Below are 16,051 nucleotides of genomic sequence, written 5' to 3' on the forward strand. Positions count from 1 at the left end.
CAAGCCTTGGTGGAATTTGATGTATGCTTGGGATCATTGTCCTGATGGAAGGTCCAATGACACCCAAGCTTCAGCTTCCTAACAGACATAACATTTTCTAGGATTTCCTGATACTTCAATGACTTCATCTTGCCTTCCACATGCTGCAGGTTTCCAGTGCCAGAGGATGCAAAGCAGCTCCAGAGCATCACCGAGTCTCCACCATGCTTGACAGTGGACAGAGTGTCCTTTCTTCATTCTTCTTCCTCCAGACATACCGCTGATCCATCGTGAAGAAAAGCTCCAGTTTTGTTTCATTGCTCAACAGAACAGAATCACAAAACTTCTGTGGCTTATTTATATGATTTTGAGCTGAATTTTCTTGTGCTTTTGGGCCAGTAGTGGTGTACGTCTTGGAGTTCTGGCATGGAAACCTTCTGTGTTTGTATGTGTGTGTGTGTGTGTGTGTGTGTGTGTGTGTGTGTAATTACAGCTAATTTCCTTATAAAACTGCACTAACTGTACCGTAGATTAATATTTTAATTTTTTTGTCACACCAAATATTGACTTTGTTTCATTTATTACTGTTTACTTTATTTTTGATCTTTATTTTTTTTTTTATGTATAAACATTTAATTTCATTATTTTGAAGGCATCTTTGCTCTACAGCATTTCTTTGCATGTGCCTAAAACTTTTGCACAGTACTGTATATGTGTGTGTGTGTGTGTGTATGTGTTTGTGTATGTGTATGTGTGTGTGTGTGTGTGTGTGTGTGTGTGTGTGTGTTTTTGATCTCACTACACCCCTGCTCTGCGGGGCATAAATCATCAATAGTAATAGCTACAATCCTTTTAAAGTGTGTTTTTAACACATCCGGAATGTGGAGCGTTTTTATAACGTCGCGTTCCAACATCTGGAATTGACACAACGTTTCATTTTGTGTGTGTATGTGTGTGTGTGTGTATGTGTGTTGGTTCTGTGTTCAAAACACTGTCAGTTTTACAGGGCCGGACAGACATACTAATCACTACATACAAGTTAAAATTGTGGCACCGGCCATCATTTTTCATTTTTTGGGGTCTATGCAGTAGCCGTGTGCTTTAATGAGTGGGTGTGTGTGTGTACGTGTACCCTGCAGCTAGCCTGTTTTACTGTGCAGAAAGTGCTGAGTGCAGGTTTTCCTTCACACTTTTATTAGAGCGCCACAGGGGAGGAAAGAGGCGGAGCAGTGGTTGGGGTGGGGCAGTGGTGGGCGTGGTTCTGTCGAACAAACAAGCCAATCATGTATCTGTCCTGCATGAGTGACAGGCAGGGCAGTATTTAACACACCTGAGCATGATGTTGGGTAGGAAAAGTGGACCCGTGTGCAAGGTGAGTTTACACTACATCTATAGGCTATATATAAGAATATATATGATTATATAGTGGCATGCACAAGGGCAGAGTTTCAGTTGTTGTTGGACATTGTTAACAGTCTAAAATCATGTAAACAATTGTTCAGATATGATATTGGTGATCGGAAATTAATTTGCGTAACTTTTTTTTGTTGCAAGCATTAACACCAGACCTAGTTTAAATAATTACAGGCTGCCTGTGACTCCTTAAACGAGAGCTCTTACAAATGAAAATAAATTAATAACCATGAATTAATGTTTTTATGTTACTATGATGGAACTTTAAAAAAAAAAAAAAAAAAAAAAAACACTTTAATGTTGTCTTCTATGAGATATTTAGTTATTCAGTAGGTTTTCTTGCTGCAATAAACACAGTGTTTTTCTATTTGTATGCCATCATTGCAAATGAAATCTTAAATTACATTTGAAACACTATTAACTTTAATTTGAGGATATCTAGGGTTAGGGTTAGGGTTAGGGTTTGGGTTAACCCTAAACCTAGGGTGAGAATACATCTATAACCTGTTTGTCATCTCTCACTCATGTCCTTCTCTTTTTTGCCTCATTCCTTCTTCACCATTTCACTTTACCTCATCTCTGTCCCTGAATTCCATGTTTTAATAAAGAAAAGTTCATTTGAATAGAGCTTTACTTCTTCGTAATGGAGTTTTTTTTCAATTTCTTTTTACTTTATTTTTTCAGAGCCCTTAATAAGGTGTATTAATAGAAACTTCTAACATTATTATTATTATTTAAAAATAGATTTTTTTTTAGCTTTTTTTCACTGTTTTCTGTAGAAATTTTCTTCAATACTGTGTAACAATACCTAATTAGAAATGTACATCAATGTACACAATGTACAATGTAAAAATAATTACTTGTGTACAGAAACAGCAGCTTGCTAGAAATATAATAACATCTGGCCAAAGCCTTGGCATAAGATTCTTTGATTGTCTTGATATTTGTATATAAACTACATTTCTTATGTACCAAGCTATCATTCGAACCAAGGTCGGACTCATTCTAAAATATGTACAACAAATTTTGTTGTATGTTAGAAATTGGGAACATCAAGCCAAAATAAACGTTTGTTCTTGTCAGAGGGCTAAAAAACGCACCGGGTTTCTGTATCGGTTCATTTTTTATAGCCCCTTTGTAAATTTACAGATGCAGTCAAACTGTTCCTTCCTTCCAGCTATAGTTGTAGGTTTTACACACACACACACACACACACACACACACACACACACACACACACACACACACACACACACACACTCTCTATAGAGGTTCCTCTACCTCTACCTCTGCCTCTTGAAGGTACTTAAGGCTTCTTTGGTGAGACGAATCAAAGAACTAGCTAAAAGGAAACCTTTTGTTTTTCAGCAGCTTTTTATCAAAATACATCCAGCAAATAACACATCCTTGGGCTTGTACCAGTAGGTCAGTCTAGAAAATGCAAGCATTTATGCTATTAAAAAAAGGAGTGCTATTATTTCTGATATATTATCTAAGGCATAGGGGCTCAGACGCATGCACATCCACTTGCATGCACGCCATTGAATAACACAATAATAATAGTATTATATACCCAAATTGGTGGGGACCAAATATCCTCACAAGGAAAGGAATATGTGATCGTTTTGGCCTTGTAGATGTTTATTTATTTATTTGAAAAACTAAAAGAGCCAAAAGATTTCTTTTATTTATTGAAGTTAAGGTTGCGGTCAGCTTCAGGCATAGGCATAGCATTAATTATCTGCATTAATAAATATATCAATAGAAGGTCCTCACAGTGATGATAAGTAAGACAATCATGTGTGTATGTGTCCACACAGCCAACATGGTCCTGAGGCTCCTTTGTGTGTTGTGTTGCATCGTGCTGCTGCCACGTGAGTATCATTTACACTTTTTCATAAGATTTGGATTGAACCCCTTCAATTTAAAATAAATAATTAAAGCCAAGAACTGTAACGACGCAAAAAGAAAAGAATCAATTTGTTAATAGTAGGTGGTGATTCACCCAATTTAATAAAATAAAAGGTTTACAGCTGTTCTAGCTTTTCTTCGTGGAACCCCGGGGGTCTCTCAATGCCATTTTGTGAACCACTGGTGTAAGGACTTTGCAGTTCGGATAAGAAAGTAGGGTTGTCATGTTGACATGATTTACAGTCAGAGTACGCAATTTGCAATGTGGTCTTAATTCACGGCCTAATATGGTCAACATGGTCGCACATTTTTACTTGTATTTTTCAGCAGACATCTTGATGTAGCCAGTATTGTCTCAGACTGGAGAAGGTGTGTCTCTGAGTTCGTATATAAAAATAAGAGCAGCTCCAAGTGAGTGTGCCTTAAAGCCCATAGGTGGAAGATTGTTTCTTATAGCAATGAATATGGACACTGACATCTCCTCCTGTCCCCAAATCGATCTGTCACTCTTGAGAGTTGCTTTATAAGGAGAAGGGGCTAGAGTGAAGAAGCATTGTTTTTTTTTCTTCCTGGAATCGGAGCCAATTTCTGGGTCAGAAACAATGCTTACAGAAGCCTGAAATTAAGAAACCAGCAAGACGGCAATGTTGCAAATTATGATTTTTCTAAGCATTTCTTATAAATTAGGTGATTAATGCAGATCTAGAAAGACTGTAATCTGATAAATGAGTCTATAATGTGATTTGTGTGTTTGTGTAACCTGATATGTTACTGTAACATGACTGGTGTGTTACTGTAACCTGATGTGCCACTGTAACATGTTTTATTTGGTACTAATACCTAATATGTATTATTTTAATGTGATTTGTGTTACTGTAATCTAATTGTTGTGCTATGCAGGATGGTTAGAGGCGAAGTCGCTGCTCAACACCATCAAACCTGAAGGTAAACATCTTTCTTATCAAAGATTCACAAGCAAACTGCAGTGTTTTTATGCCCTCTTCTCTCACTGAGGTGGCATTCATCCATGTTTCCTTCCTCGTGTTTATCTCTCTTTGAAAATCGGTTACAGTGAATATAGATGCGGCTCAGGCTAATGGTTTTCTTTCACGCACTCGGAGGAACGCCGACCCGCGCTGGCACCGGCAGTATCCTGACTTCCAGTCCTACTATCGCTACTACAGTAGCATCGGCCACACTGAGGGGGTAAACACTGAACACATCCAACATGCACGGCACTGCAATTCCAGTACACAGTATGTTGCAACACATTGTAAATTTACAAAAAAAGACCACTGCGAGAACTTCAATCCAACAACATTAAAACTTTTTCATGCGAGGATCCAACTCATAAAGTGAATCCACACACAAACGGTGGTAGTTTACTTCAACTGTGGAGACCAAGCGGTTACCTCTGTGTTATAATTACTGTATCACTGGCTGAAATCCTCATCACTCTAACAACCTATTTAATGTACTTAAGTTACAACAAGGGGCTGTTATTGGAGTAGCTAAGCACTATGTAGCACCATAAAACAACACAGTTAGCTGCCTAGCCTTACATCAAGAGGTTCCATTGAAGCAGTTAACTAGCTAGCTAGTTTTACTAATTATTAAAAAAAAACAAAAAAAACAAACAAACCTAAAATCAGTTATTGAATAAAATGGAATAACACTGACAGTTTTTTTTTTTTAGATCAACACTGTAAGCTAGATGGGGTCACAGCATTTTGAATTTGTCAGTGGACCAATCAGAGTCAAGGTATAAGATATTAGGACCCATAATGATCTGTTTCCTGTATTCCGCCCACATAGCTGTATGAGATCGACCGGATCCGAATGCTGTATCAGCAGATGAGACACCTGGAGCAGGTATATGGTCCTGATGCTGCCAACTTCCAGAACAAGCTTGGCGTTCCAATGCTGGCCAGGTGTGACCCGTCCAAAGACAAACACTGCAAACTGCCCCTTCCTCCCGCTTCTGTAAAAGGCCCTGCTCCTCCTCCTGTCCCTAAGCAAACCCCTGCCCCACCCCCTGCTCTAGTAAAAGGCCCCTCACCATTGGTTCCCTCCCAGGCTGATGTTATTTACCTGTGTAATGCCAAAGATCCTCTGTGTAAGCCTCACATTGTGTACCTGCCCTCGGGGGCGGTGCCTGTGCTCTGTGACCCCCGATACCATCCCAGCTGTAAGCTGGAAGGCCCACCTCCTCCTCCACCTGCCTCGGTCAAAGGCCCCGCCCCTGCCCTGCCTCCTGCACCTGTAATCCATAAAGGAATGGAGTATGATTGTGACCCCTACTGGGACCCCGACTGTCTGATTGACAAACCTCCCCGCCCTATGAAGGGTAAAACTCTGCCCCTTCCACCTGTGCCTGAGCCTGAAGAGGAAGAAGAGGAGGAGGAGGAGACACCAGCGCCACCTGCACCCATTGCTAAGAAACCCGCCTACCCATACTACGGTTCTCCCTATCAATATGATGTCCACTCAGAGCTGTACAATTCTGCTCGCTATTCTTACCCTTCCCCCAACACCAAATAAATAAACATGTAATCAGGAGGTAGTTATGCCGAGGTTATACTTGCTTTTAATTATGTGTACGAAAGAAGGATGCTGCATGTATTCTGTGTTCATTCAGTGCATCGATATCACACGTCCAAAAATAAAAAAAGTAACATAAAGGGCAAGGACAGTATGTGAAGCAATATTATGAACACCACCGAGAAATATACTCTTCAGTGTCTTTCCAACTTAACATAATAACCCATCTATGTTGGCCAATGTTTCAGCCATTTTCTCAAGATTAAGGCATTAATAGACGTGGTCATCTCAACTCCTGCCAACTTCACTGTTTACATTGTGCAGAAGGTGTTGGTGATGTACTGTACATATGTCTCAGCTTTGACCTGCCTCCTGGTGGACAAACCATTTCATCCTCCAGCCTGCCTAGCTTCCACGTAGTCACATGTCAAGTATAACCCTGACCTTGAACCTTTACGATACAAACACAACACTAGATCTCCTCAATCGACACACACACAAAGTTTGCCATCGTTTTTCATTTTCACTAATACTGACTCAACATGTTTGTTTAGTGTGTATGTTACACATCCATGGGAAATTAAACCTAATTAAAATACACCTGCTGTTTCTTGTGTTGTGTTCTGTAACAGTGTGTGTGAGAGACGTGGCGGTGTCCTGCAGTGTGTGTCGCTGCAGGTTGTCCTGCTCGTTAGTGTGTGTATGTAAAGGCTGGGTTAATAATGGTAGTATCCTGCAGCGTGTGTTTATTAGTGCTAAAAAAGCAGCTGCTTCCTGTAAATTTTTTTCCACTGATCCCTTACACACACACTGCAGGACACTTGGGGTATAAAGATAGAAGTCACTGCCACGTCTCTTGCTCTCTCAGACAAACGCTCACACTCGGTGCACAGACACTAATGAGCACCATACCTGCTGTGATAAACCCCCCCCCCCCCCCCCCCCGATTATGGCTGATCGGTGTATGTATATAAATACAAATGACATTTTAAACACAGGTAACTTTTCCTTTACAACAACCTATTTGCACGAGCTTCCGATTAATAACTAAAATTACTCAAACGTATAAAATCTACAGCAGTACAGCATTTCTGCCTGTTCCAGGCCACTGGAACACAATACCTTACAACTACATTACCTGGATATCCAGCTATCCATTTCCTATCCCTCTTATCCTAAACAGGGTTGCAGGGGAACCTGGAGCTTATCCCAGGGAACTCTGAGCACAGGGCCCGGTACACCTGGGACAGAGTGCAAACATATCGCAGGGGACAACTGCACACATTTACACACTACACATAATTTGGAAATGCCAATCAGCCTACAACACACGTATTTGGATTGGGGAGGAAAACCCGAGTACCGAGAGTAAACCCCTGAAGCACGGGGTGCGAACCCCCAACCCTGGAGGTGCGAGGCAAAGGTCCTATGCACTAAGCCACCGTGCCCCCCTTAACAAGCATTCACGTAATCAAACATGGTTTTGTTTGATTATAGTTGACTCTTTAAAACTATTCATGTAATTAATCTGTGTATACATTATCTTCCTGCTGCATTCATGACAAGACACTAACATTAACACTAAAACATGTGTAAACAGATTTTCTACACAGTGTGGAAAGCAAACGGAATCAGAATTCACTTGGTTTGCTGAAAATCAGTTCCAGTTTGATAAGTCGTGTGCGCTCGGGTGTTGCATCAAGAAAATACAATATTTCTCAAAAATCAGAAATCACATTTATTAACAGAACACACACTATACAGCAGAATACATCAGTGTGTGTGAGGTGGTGGTGGTGGTGGAGTTGGTGGAGTTGAGGTTGTATTATTATATAACAACAGAACAGAACTAACTTTACACAGTCCCCTATATGAAACCTGTGTGTGCAAGTGCGTGTGTTAGAAGAAGAGTCCCCTCATGCGCCGGCCGATCCCCTGTCTGTCGTACAACACGTTGAACTTGTTGATGAACTGGTTCATGCTGTTGCAGGTTTTGGTGATGGTGCCGAGATACGCCATGAGACCCACGTCGTTACATTGCTGCGTGCACACACACACACAGACAGCACATAAACACACACGTCACATACACACACACACACACACACACACACACGTCACATACACACACACACACACATCACATAAACACACACACACCCACAGAGTATATAGTGTGAACAGTTGTCAGTCCATCTACTAGTTTAAGTTAGGGAGCAATTATTATTAAAGAGAACTACATAATCTAGGGCGGGTTAAAAACACATTATCTAACAAAGTAAAATGTAAGTATTGATATGTTTTTTTGTGTAAGGAGACATTTATTTAACATTTATGGAAGGGGTCTCCAGTGTAGGGAGGGAAAAAAAAAAAAGTCAGCATCTGGACAGTAACAGTAACACCACGTTGCTGTAACAGTACGCCCCCAAGAGTTTTCCTCCTTACATCACAACAGTATTGTGTGGATTGGGACGGTCCCATACAACAGCGAATAAGAACACCCCCCAAACACGATTATACACTCATATGTCAGTAGATGTGGTTGTGGATGGCAGATGTACGTGTGCACAAGACTCACGTCATAGAAGTCGGTCTTAAACTTGAGTGTACTCAGTACAGGTAGCCGGTGACAGAGAGCGTTCGCCTCACGCAGGATCTCGTGGTTAAATGGAACTTCACCTATACAGCCGGACGAACAAGTTCAGTCTGAGAACTGCAGTTGCAGTTGCAGAACTGCATGAGACTATGTACAGTGCCCTACACTAATATTGGCACTCTTGGTAAATATGAGCAAAGAAGGCTGTGAAAAATTGTCTTTATTGTTGAACCTTTTGATATTTTGCTCAAAAAATTCACAAAAATACTCTGCTCTCATGGATATCAAACAATTGCAAACAAAACACAGGTTTGTCCAAAAAAATAAAAAATAAATAAATAAAAAGAATTTAAAAAATTTGTTAAATATAGGTGTGTAATAATTATTGGCACCCTTTACACACACATACTTCAATACTTGTAAAATAAATGTGCTACCTCCCTTTACCAAGATAACAGTTCTGAGTCTTCTCCTATAATGCCTGATAGGCTGGAGAATACATGGCAAGGGATCTGAGACCATTCCTCCATACAGAATCTCTCCAGATCCTTCAAATTTTGAGGTCCACACTGGTGGACTCTCCTCTTCAGTTCACCCCACAGGTTTTTGGCCATGGCAGGACCTGGATTGTGTGGTGAGTAAACCATTTTTGTGTTGATTTTGATGTATGTTTTGGATCATTGTCCTGCTGGAAGATACAACCATGTGCCATTTTAAGCTTTCTGGCACAGGCAGTCAGCAGGTCAAAACATTAAAGACACCATATTTAACTGTGGGCATCAGATACTTTTCCATATGGCTACCTCTCTGTGTGCACCAAAACCACCTCTGGTGTTTATTGCCAAAAAGCTCTATTTTGGTTTCATCTGACCATAGAACCCGATCCCATTTGAAGTTCCAGTAGTGTCTGGCAAACTGAAGACGCTTGAGTTTGTTTTTGGATGAGAGTAGAGGCTTTTTTCTTGAAACTCTTCCAAACAACTTGTGGTGATGTAGGTGACTTCGGATTGTAGTTTTGGAGACTTTCTGACCCCAAGATACAACTAACTTCTGCAATTCTCCAGCTGTGATCCTTGGAGATTTTTTGGCCACTTGAACCAACCTATTCACAGTGTGTTGAGACAATATAGTCACACGTCCAGTTCCAGGTTGATTCATAACATTTCCAGTTGTCTGGAAATTATTAATTATTGCCCTGATGGTGGAAATGGGCATTTTCAATGCTTGTGCTATTTTCATATAGCCACTTCCCATTTTGTGAAGCTCAACAACCTTTTGCTGGATATCACAGCTATATTCCTTGGTCTTACCCATTGTTGTGAATGACTAAGGGAATTTGGGCCATATGTTACCTCATATTTATACCCCTGTGAAACAGGAAGTCATGGTTGAACAATTTCCTGTTCCTAGTCACCAAGATATACTAAAAATTTTTAAATATCAATGATAATATATTTCAAATATATTTTTCTCCTATGAATTCATAGGGGTCATAATTGTGGCACACACATTTAACAAAAATATGTAATTTTTTTGGTGAAAGAGTATTTTTGTGAATTTTCTAAACAAAAGATCAAACAGTTAAACAATAAGACAATTTTTCACAGCCTTCTTTGCTCATATTTACCAAGGGTGCCAATATTAGTGTAGGGCACTGTAGTAGCGCGTCATGTGTTGGTGTCTCACCGGCCTCCACTGCTTTCACATACTCCAGTATCAGTTTCACTCGACTGTGCAGCATCTTAATGGCACTGTGCTGAGCTATGAGGTGTTCAGCAACTGAGAAAGAAGGAGAGAGTGAGAGAGGTTTAGTACTACTAATAATAGTTTGATTCAATTTGTATAAATATAATTTACATGTATTTATAGAACAACAATCACAGTCTAGACTTGAAAAAACTTTGTCCAACATCTATTACACCGGCATCAGATGGCATTGTATTCCCCTGTAAAAATTTCCAGATACGATTTAAGTCATTTTCCCCCTCAGTGACTGCAGCTATCAGGCCCTGGGGCAGCAAAGCAGCCCTACATCCTCATGCACCCGCCACCATGCTTCACAGGATGAGATATTGGCGTTTGTGTGTAGTGCCTTTCTTCCTATAAAACATTGCATTATGCACTTATGTCTCATTTGTCCTCTTTTATCTTGAAAGCGCTGTAAAACATCCATTTGGTCTTTTGTAAATTTCAGATGGGCAACAATGTATAATCATTTATTTTTTTGGAGAATATTGATCTCTTCAATGGTGTCCTTTCATTACCAACACCAAACCTCATCCCAAATGTTTTGCCGTTTATCATCTATGGACAGCCTTAATGCTTGCTGGCTACGCGAAAATCATAGTTATTTTCAAGAGAATTTTTTGATCATAAAATATTTTACATTTATTTTCAAGCTCTGGCAGTGTAGAAATGTTAGTCTACAAAATGAACTGACTCGTACAGACCTGTAGGATATACAAGCAGGAGTGTGGGCTTGATTAAGTTAAAAACGTTTATTAAACCCCATGTAACAAGCATGATTTTGTGTAAAATAGCCTACTTTGTTGTGCAGTCTATTATTAGGCAGTATTGTTTGATACACAAATGTAGCAATAACCTCGTGTTGAACAATAGGACACAATACACTATATCGTTGAACCCCTCGGTGTTACCTGTGGAATTTTCTCCTGTTCCTGTCGACGTCATGCGCGCTACGTGATCCACTCCGATACGCTCAGCCTCCTCTGTCGCCAAAGTGTATGGCAGCTCTGCAAACAACATGGTCGCCTAGCAACAACAAAACTCCACAATTAGATACAGCACAAAAACAAACCGCGACAACACAGCCATCATCATTATCTTCATCATCATCAACTTCTTCATGACCGTCATCCTCACCTCTCCATTAATAATGTCGATCACGGACTCGTACACACTCACGGGCAACTGCAGAGAAGGCGAGAGTGAATTTATGCGTGCGCACATTAGGTAGTGTACAGTAACACACTGTCTTTAGCGAGTGCAAGTGTTTATGTGTATGTGATTGCGTTTCTTACGTCTGTGTGTTTAGTCATTGGGTTGAGCTTCAGGAAGAGCGGGCTCTCAATGATCTCACACACCTGCAAAACACACACACAGACACATTAAGCCTTTTTCGTTGGAACACAGCAGCTATTATATTGATTTACATACTCATAAAAGCAAACTCCAGCTCCGCCCACCTGCTTATGAATATGGATATCTGATTGATCAGGAAGGCCACCGGTTGTGTACCAGCCAAGGAACTCCATGTCCTTAAACACCTGCTTGACTAAAACACACACACACACACACACACACACACACACACACACACACACACACACACACACACACACACACTGAGAAGACCTTTCTAAAGCTTACGTTTTGTTCGAATTGTGCAGGACTTACTCTCACTGAGCCCTTTCGCTTGCGAAGTTAGCTTATAATGGATGTTCGCATTCACTCGCTAGATGTTGCCTCACCCATTTGAGATAGAAACTGGAGAAATTCCAGTGAAATTATTAGAAATCTGTATTGGTGGTGCAGCAGACAGTGACCATGTGTACATGCACATCAAATTCTGTTTATATTCGGAGTGCAACCGTATTCTGAATACGATGGTTATATGCGTACAGACATCGGAATATTCCCGTATACAGGATCTACACGTGAGCTTTTCCTTTCCCGCTGTTATTTCCTGGGAGATTCAAGAGGATGCCGTTGCTACCCACAATTCTGTGCGGACTGAGCATGCACGTATATAGTAAAATATAGGTGTATATAGTAAAACAGGCATATTCCAGGGGTGGGAATCAGAATATTGTGTTGGTCTGAACAGGGCAATCAGATAGCAGTGTTTACATGATTAATATCGGAATATTGATGTGCATGTAAACATAGGCAGTGTTGTCGTCTCACAGCTATAAGGTCCCTGCTTTCATCTTTATTTTAGGTTCCTGTCTGTATAGAGTTGTGAATGTTTTTCCGTGTCCATGTAGGATTCCTTCAAGTCCTCCGATTTCCTTCCTCTGAGTGTCAATGAGTGTGTGAATGAGTGTGTGAAGGGCTTACAGTGGATGAATGGATGAATAATTGTAAAGTCACAATTATTAAAAAAAAAAATTATTATTATTTTTGTTTTACATACTTTGGCATGTGTCACAGGGCAATCAGGATTTTTTGTTCTCTGCTGCTTAGAAATGATCTAAAATAAACATCATTGTAATATATACTTTTTTCAGTGTCAAGCGATCAAGAAGCAATTTTACAGCCTGAAGTAGTTTTCATTTAAAGTGAGACCTGAAATGAAATTTTACTGGAGTACTGTTATCTCTCTGTCTTATCATCTTCATTTCTGACTGCCAAATCAAAGTAAAAAAGTTTCACAAATTCCACAGTAAAGTGTGTGTGTACTTACACTGCTCCTCCTTTGTGTAGTAATACTCCTTGTCAATTTGAATTCGGTCCTCCGCTGTGTGGAAGAGCAGCTCAAACGAGTTCATCACCTCAATGTTGCGGCCCTCTTGCTTCCCGATCAAAGCACCGATCACTGCCACACACACACACACACACACCTGTTACACAACGTCCAACACATTATTACAGCTGTCAACTTCAAATACCTCTCTCTTTCTAACCTTGTATTATTCGTCCCTCTTGTGATCGTAGTCTGATCCAGTGGTCTGAGATGTTCAGGATCACGAGAGGATGAAGTGCCACGGATACACTGCCGGTGACGCCAGACGCCATCACGCTGGGGCTCGCTGTGCACCACACACACAGACACACACACAACCCACAATATCTTAACTGCATCCACAGCTCATATTAGATTAAATGACAGATAATATATAACTACATGATGCAAGATGTATAAAAACAGCTGATACATAATATACACATAAATATAACATATAAACAATACATAATAAATATGATGGCACAGATTTGATTAGTGGCACTTGACGGTGATAAACTGAGCTGGATGAAAGTATGCATAGTGTTCTGTTATTTTGTTTATTAAAGGAAATGGCGTTCAAGCTTCTGCACTCAAACGAAGTGGGACGTTGATAAGAACCATGTTTAGCTTATAAACACAGCCTGTATTGCTTTTATATGCAGACAGCAGGATTATATCTAACTGGAATAAAGCTGGTTTGACATTGGACATTCGCGGATATGTGGAAATTAAGGGACCGTCTCTGAAGTTACATATGACAATGTTAAACACATGTCTAACTTCAATAGCATTTGAAAGGAATGACTTACAGTTACAAAAACAACTGTAAAGTGTTCATCTAGGTGTCAGGTATGATGCACACCTTTTAGATTTTTGATATTTATTAAAATGAGCTATTATATCACATTTAAATTAGACATGAATTTCACTGCAGAATGGGTCCATACACAAAATATACCATAATTTAAAGCTCAATAGCATTTGAAGGGAATGACGTAAATGGCACACTTATATAGCGCTTTTATCCAAAGCGCTTTACACTGTCTCATATTCACCCATTCACACACACCAATGGTAGCAGAGCTGCCATGCAAGGCGCTAACTTGCCATCAGGGGTAATTTGGGGTTCAGTCCCAAGTGCCCAAGGACACTTCGGCATGTGGAGTCATATGGACCAGGAATCGAACCGCCAACCCTACGATTAGTGGACAACCCGGTCTACCACCTGAGCCACAGCTGCCCCCTACGTACAGTCATATAAACAACTGGAAAGTGTTCATCTAGGTGTCAGGTATGACACACACCTTTTAGATTTTTGATATTTAACCCTACAATGCATGAACCAAAAAAACCTTCACGAATGCATAAAGGGGGTCAAAATGACCCGTACTGGATTGAATGGTTTTCTTCAAAAAATAGATAGCCCTATTAATGAAATATATATATATTAAATAATGGCTTTAAATAATGGTATATTTTGTGTATGGGCCCATTCTGCAGTGAAATACATGTCTAATTTACATATGATTTAATAGCTTATTTTGATAAATATTAAAAAAAACTAAAAGGTGTGCTTCATACCTGACACCTAGATGAACACTTTACAGATGGTTATATGACTAAGTCATTCCCTTCAAATGCTATTCAAGTTAGAAACGTGTTTAACAATGTCGTATGTAACTTTAGAGACGGTCCCTTAATTTCCGCATATCCGCGAATATCAAATGTCAATCCAACTTTATTATAGTTATATCTAGATATTTCTCTGGTAATTTCTGCTAGTTTTGTTTCCAAATATAATAAGAAATATGAACGCCTAGATAAAACTAAAACGCCTTTATTTTTCATTTGAGTAAATTTCATGCGTTTAAAACTTTTCAAATGATTTTACTACTATCATTATTAACATTTTATCTTAGCTGATGTCAAAAACAAAATTTGTCTTACACGCTACGGACCAATTACGCCAAAGATTTGTACATAGAGGCGGGACAACAACGACAGACATTCAATCAGACGGAAGCCGACGTCTGCACTAGCCAATCACAACTAAGCACAGCGTTTCTCCAGAGGCTAACGCTCCTCAGTCAGCTATTTTATTGAGCAGACAGCTCTGATTTTAACACCTCGCTGTGTTTCTTACTCTCACACGTGATTAAAGAAATAAAGCAATACGAATTGCGATCCAGTAACATTATGAAACGCGCGTGAGAACACAACTTTCGGCCAGAAACACTCACCGGCCGCGTCCACTTCCATCCCTCCACCATTACTCGCCGCCATCTTCGCTGTATAATTACTACGCATGCGCAGTATTCAGCGGGCGTTTACGGCGCAGTGATAATGCGCATGCGCAGAGCGCATATGAGTTGCTTATTCCTTTTCTCAACGCAAGATGGTGGTGTAGCTTATGGTTCCAGTAGATGGACGAATTTTCTGCAATTGCAAATTCACTTTTGAGTTAGCTTTTTCTAATTAGCATTTGAATAAAGTACAAAAAATAATAAAAATAAATAAAAGTAAACAAAAACCTTAAAAATGGTGGAATTTATTTATGTTGTGAGGGAAATTACTCATTTTTACTTTGTAATAAGTTTGTTCTTATTCTGTTTCATTCTCATGTGAGGATAATGCCTAAGAAGGCCATTTCATGTCACTGAGATCAGTACAGAATGTTTACCTGCTTGCAGAGACACAAACATGTTCTTCTGTTCAAGGTTCGTCTAAACATCTTCCAAGATCCTAAAACAAAGCCTGTTCGAACTACCTCAAATCGCTTCTTATCGGTACACAGAATTATGTCATGCTCTGCGTTTCATATATATAGTAGTGGTTTAGTACAAGGGCTTCAGAGTGCTCTTATTATTCTATCCTGCTTTATTCTATCCTGTATTAACCATCTTTCTATAATAAACCTTTTTACCTTCAGAGGACGAGTTTGCGAGTGTTGTCTAATTTCCACGACAATGTACATGTTCTTCTCCCTGTGTCTGCATGGATTTCTTCTGGGTTCTCCGGTTTCCTCCCACCTCCCAAAAACAGGTTTCTAGGAGGGCTGGCTAAACTCAGTTGCCCCTAGGTGTGAATGAGTGTGTGTAAGTGATCTGTGATGGACTGTAATGCCATTCATGATGTATTCCTGT

General features: G+C 39.9%; 2 protein-coding genes across 3 annotated transcripts; one reads left to right on the forward strand and one right to left on the reverse strand.

The window, feature by feature from the left end:
* Positions 1–1,317: 1,317 nt before the first annotated feature.
* Positions 1,318–6,444, forward strand: LOC108275785 (uncharacterized). The gene is made up of 5 exons (XM_017486772.3): positions 1,318–1,351; positions 3,213–3,266; positions 4,204–4,248; positions 4,376–4,509; positions 5,119–6,444. Exons 2-5 carry the CDS (start codon positions 3,218–3,220, stop codon positions 5,842–5,844), a joined length of 954 nt encoding a protein of 317 aa, XP_017342261.1. The 5' UTR covers positions 1,318–1,351; positions 3,213–3,217; the 3' UTR covers positions 5,845–6,444.
* A 1,114-nt stretch (positions 6,445–7,558) lies between these two features.
* Positions 7,559–15,223, reverse strand: cops6 (COP9 signalosome subunit 6). Of its 2 annotated transcripts, none has more exons than XM_017452697.3 (10): positions 15,149–15,223; positions 13,087–13,212; positions 12,867–12,998; positions 11,647–11,735; positions 11,482–11,544; positions 11,324–11,371; positions 11,098–11,212; positions 10,127–10,219; positions 8,423–8,523; positions 7,559–7,884 (listed from the first exon to the last, which is right to left on the reverse strand). In XM_017452697.3, exons 1-10 carry the CDS (start codon positions 15,213–15,215, stop codon positions 7,744–7,746), a joined length of 975 nt encoding a protein of 324 aa, XP_017308186.1. In that variant the 5' UTR covers positions 15,216–15,223; the 3' UTR covers positions 7,559–7,743. The 2 variants fall into 2 exon arrangements, with proteins under 2 accessions (XP_017308186.1, XP_047007700.1); XM_047151744.2 differs by having other exon boundaries at positions 7,744–7,884; positions 10,068–10,219.
* Between the last annotated feature and the right edge of the window lie 828 nt (positions 15,224–16,051).

This window comes from Ictalurus punctatus, chromosome 2 (assembly GCF_001660625.3).
Source record: "Ictalurus punctatus breed USDA103 chromosome 2, Coco_2.0, whole genome shotgun sequence".
Classification (NCBI taxonomy): domain Eukaryota; kingdom Metazoa; phylum Chordata; class Actinopteri; order Siluriformes; family Ictaluridae; genus Ictalurus; species Ictalurus punctatus.

Coding starts and splice junctions, on each gene's coding strand:
- LOC108275785 (XM_017486772.3), top strand. CDS start 3,218: ATGGTCCTGAGGCTCCTTTGTGTGTTGTGTTGCATCGTGCTGCTGCCA. Junction 3,267..4,203: donor TTGCATCGTGCTGCTGCCAC/GTGAGTATCATT, acceptor TGTGCTATGCAG/GATGGTTAGAGGCGAAGTCG. Junction 4,510..5,118: donor GCATCGGCCACACTGAGGGG/GTAAACACTGAA, acceptor CCGCCCACATAG/CTGTATGAGATCGACCGGAT.
- cops6 (XM_017452697.3), bottom strand. CDS start 15,215: ATGCGTAGTAATTATACAGCGAAGATGGCGGCGAGTAATGGTGGAGGG. Junction 12,999..13,086: donor AGAGGGACGAATAATACAAG/GTTAGAAAGAGA, acceptor TGTGTGTGGCAG/TGATCGGTGCTTTGATCGGG. Junction 10,220..11,097: donor AACAGGAGAAAATTCCACAG/GTAACACCGAGG, acceptor CTTCTTTCTCAG/TTGCTGAACACCTCATAGCT.